Source organism: Sinocyclocheilus anshuiensis, unplaced genomic scaffold (assembly GCF_001515605.1).
Source record: "Sinocyclocheilus anshuiensis isolate Anshui unplaced genomic scaffold, SAMN03320099.WGS_v1.1 scaffold436, whole genome shotgun sequence".
Taxonomy (NCBI): Eukaryota; Metazoa; Chordata; class Actinopteri; order Cypriniformes; family Cyprinidae; genus Sinocyclocheilus; species Sinocyclocheilus anshuiensis.
This window is the reverse complement of record NW_015560618.1, coordinates 2,757,445-2,761,571: the sequence shown is the minus strand read 5'-3', so window position 1 is coordinate 2,761,571 and position 4,127 is coordinate 2,757,445. Positions and strand designations below refer to the sequence as shown.

General features: G+C 32.2%; 1 protein-coding gene across 1 annotated transcript in view; it reads right to left on the bottom strand.

The window, feature by feature from the left end:
* The window catches only part of ebna1bp2 (EBNA1 binding protein 2), a 9,412-nt gene that overhangs the window by 528 nt on the left and 4,757 nt on the right, over nt 1–4,127 (bottom strand). Inside the window, exons 4-9 of the mRNA XM_016478045.1 lie at nt 3,247–3,370; nt 1,555–1,644; nt 1,394–1,469; nt 1,172–1,259; nt 158–323; nt 19–36 (exon numbers count right to left, since the gene is read on the bottom strand). Of these exons, the coding sequence (XP_016333531.1) occupies nt 19–36; nt 158–323; nt 1,172–1,259; nt 1,394–1,469; nt 1,555–1,644; nt 3,247–3,370 (562 nt within the window). The remainder of the gene's footprint in view (nt 1–18; nt 37–157; nt 324–1,171; nt 1,260–1,393; nt 1,470–1,554; nt 1,645–3,246; nt 3,371–4,127) is intronic.

The window sequence follows — 4,127 nt, the reverse complement described above, 5'->3', positions numbered from 1 at the left end:
CTTCATTTTCTTTCTTGCCCCTTTCCCTGGCCGTTTCTATAAAAATTTTAAAAAAAGAGAGAGAGAGAGAGAGAGAGAGAGATGAAAACATGTGAGGGAGGTCTTTAAAATGTTAGAATATAACAGTACTGATGAAAAAATAAAATAAAACACTTACATTCGTCTTGCCTCCTTTGCCGAATTGTTTCCCACCTTTCCCATGAGCCATTCTGGCCTTGAATCCTGAAACGTCATCATGGCTGTCTTTGGTGTTCCATTTGCTGCCCTTCTTCTTTCCCCCAAAGCCAAACTTCTTATCCTTGTATTTCTTCTTAGAATTTGGACTAAAAAACATGACAATAAATAATGAGAAATAAAAACAACAATACATGTTAAAATATTCTCCAAAATATATTATTTTGTGTCATACAAAAGAAAGTAAGAAACAATGGAAGGAGCGACATGAGGGTGAGTAAACAACAATTTTCATTTTTGGGTGAAATACCTCTTTTTAAGTAGTTAAACAGTACAAGCTACCAACAAAAGAAGAAGCCAATTACATTAAAGTTTTCTATGAGGGCAATACTTTTTACATGTACATCTGTCTGATCATTGATCATATAATCAGGTTGCAAATTAGATTAGTATACGTGTGTGTGTGTGTGTGTGTAATGTAATTATAGAAATGATCGCAACTTTCACACACATTTGATCAACAGATAGACTGTGCGATCTGCAATGCTCTTGTTAACGTTGTGGATGTTTCAGCGAACAGTTTTAACATTTACTATGTTATTAACATAGTTTTTGTTGAACTATGTTAATAGTTAAATGTTAATGATATGACCCATTTCAGGAGCTGCCAAAATTATGAATAAAAAAATATCAATCAGAGCTGTGAAATCTACCATCATAAGTTTCATAATACAAGTAGACTTCTTTCTGTGACCCCCTGAACATCTTGTTAAGGTTGACAGCATTACATTTGACCAGATAAATGCCAACTAATTACAAAAAAAAATCGGATATACAGCCAAATTCACTTAAACACAATTAGACACAATTACAAAACAGCATTTAACTAAATATTTCCCCATAAAATTCCCAAATCTGGGAATTATGGCACTTCCTGTTGAAAAAGAACAGCTGAAGTACTGTAAAGCTACTGAAAATATATAGTGTCATCGCTTACCCTTTTTTGTTTACTTGCTTTTTTGCTGCTGATCCTTTGGGTCTCTGATCTTGATCTCCTTCCAAGAAGTCCAATTTATCTGTCATTCCTGTGGGACATGAGGACGAGTGAAAATGTGCTCCACAAATAAGGAATCTAAAACTTTCCCTGGATAATATTGGTAAATAAATGAGATGACGTGAAAACACTTTGCTTTAATGATGTACACGTGAGAAAATGTACCTTTCTGATACTTCTTTACAGCTGACAGCATTGCTTTCTTCTGCTTCTGCCTGCTCTGAATCACCTGTGTTTGAACCTGTAGAGCCAGAGATTTAAACCCAGGTCTGTCAAGACCCAAAAACATCACTCTGGGAGAATCTGGCAGCTGTTTTAAAACTGACCTTTTTGCCATATTTCCTCTGTTCTCTCAGCTTCTTGGCCTTTTCTGACTTGTCCATTGCAGCTTGCTTCAGAAGAAGCTTCTTCCTAATCTGTTCAAATCAAAGAATTATGAATTCATCTAATAAAACATTATGACAAAGTGGAACACTTTACCGTTTTTTACTTTGAAGATTTATGCACTTGGTTGATGTTTTTATTAATGCATGTTTTCTTGTCTCTTCTGCTCACCGAGGCTGCATTTATTTGATCAAAAATAAAGTACCAACAGTAATATAGTAAAATTTCATTTCAGTTTTCTACATACACTACCGGTCAAAAGTTTGGGATCAGTAAGACTTGTAATGTTTTTTAAAGAAGTCTCTTATGCTCATCAAGGCTGCATTTATTTGATCAAAAATACAGAAGAAAAAAAAAACAGTAATCTTGCAAAAAGTTATTACAATATAAAATAATAGTTTCTATTTTAATATACTTTAAAACATAATTGATTCCTGTGATCAAAGCTGAATTTTCAGCATCATTACTCCAGTCTTCAGTGTCACATGATCCTTCAGAAATCATTCTAATATGCTGATTTATTATTAGAATTATCAATGTTGGCAACAGTTTTGCTGCTAAATATTTTTTGGGAAACTGATACTTTTTTCATGATTCTTTGATGAATAAAAAGTTAAAAAGAACAGCATTTATTCAAAATATAAATATTTTCTAACAATATAAATCTTTGCTATCACTTCTTAACAATTTAACACATCCTTGCTGAATAAAAGTTTTAATTTCTTTCAAAAAAAGAAAGAATAAAAATGTACTGACCCCAAACTTTTGAACTATAGTGTATATTGTTAGAAAAGATTTATATTTTAAATAAATGCTCCTTTTTAACTTTTTATTCATCAAAGAATCTTGAAAAAAATATTAAGCAGCACAACTGTTTACAACATTGATAATAAATCAGTATATTAGAATGATTTCTGAAGGATCATGTTACACTGAAGACTGGAGTAATGATGCTGAAAATTCAGCTTTGATCACAGGAATAAATTAGATTTTAATGTATATTCAAATAGAAAAACTTTATTTTACATCGTGATAATATTTCACAATATTACATTTTTTCCCTGTATTTTTTATCAAATAAATGCAGCTTTGATGAGCACAAGAAACTCCTTTAAAAAACATTAAAAATCGTTCTTATCCCAAACATTTGAACGGTAGTGTATATTTTTATTATACATTTTAAAAACAATTTATTCCTGTGATCAAATCTGAATTTTCAGCATCATTACTCCAGTCTTCAGTGTCACATGATCCTTCAGAAATCATTCTAATATGCTGATTTGCTGCTCAAGAAACATTTCTGATTATTATCAATGTTGAAAATTGCTTAATATTTTTGTGAAAACTATCAATTTTCTCAGTATTCTTTGAGGAATAGAAAGAACAGCATTTATTTGAAATAAAAATATTTTGTAATCGTATGTATTTACGGTCAACTTTGATCGATTTAATGAAGAAACAAAACAAAAATGTATTCATTTATTTCAAAAAATAAATAAAATCCATATTACTGACTGCAAACTTTTGAACGGTAGCATATATTCTCATGTCCTGAGGTTACTGGCTCTCCTACTTCCACGGTGTACTGGACAAAGTGTTTTCTATAAAGCCTGGTCCTCATGTGATTTTCTCACCTTCTGCATGTGCTGATCGGTCTTGGCCATCTCTGCAAAGTAATCCTCAGGTCTCTTTGTAGGAATCTTGAACTTGTGCAGTTTTGGCAGTGCCGCTAAAACAGTTGCTTGGGCCTGCCGGTAGCTGTAACATATCAAACATACTGAAGCACAAGACAAAGTTCCTAAACATTATAGTGTAAAATTACAGCAATTTTTCTCCCCAAAACCACCAAATCTTTTACACCAAAATTTACTGCAAACTCACTTCACAACATCAGTCGAGCATTTAAAAATATCTTCCTATTGTGATCTTACGTGGAATTATATCACAGAATGTATTATTTTATAGTATTCTGTACTGTAATAAAGGCTATGTTGATTAGCATTGCATTATAAGTATAATTTATTCTTAAGAAAACACCCGAGACGAAATACTCCAGGAACTGGTTTGGACAACCCTGCCTTTGTCTATATTAGGGACTTCCTCGTAAGTTATATGTGACCCTGGAGCACAAAAGCAGTCTTAAGTCGCTGGGGTATATTTGTAGCAATAGCCAACAATACATTGTATGGGTCAAAATTATTGATTTTTCTTTTATGCCAAAAATCATTAGGATATTAAGTAAAGATCATGTTCCATGATGTATACATCTCAATTTCAAAAAATTGACCCTTATGACTGGTTTTGTGGTCCATGGTCACATATTACTTATGTATTTATCATATTTAGACTTTTTGAGCAAGGATGCCCTTCAACTTCCAATATTAAATGAAACATAAATCACGTGTGTTTATAGTAGGGATATGCCGGTATCAAATTTTCATGTTGCGATTAATTGCTAATGCTTTTATCACGGTATACGGTATTATCACGGTATTGAAATTTAGTTTTAAAAACG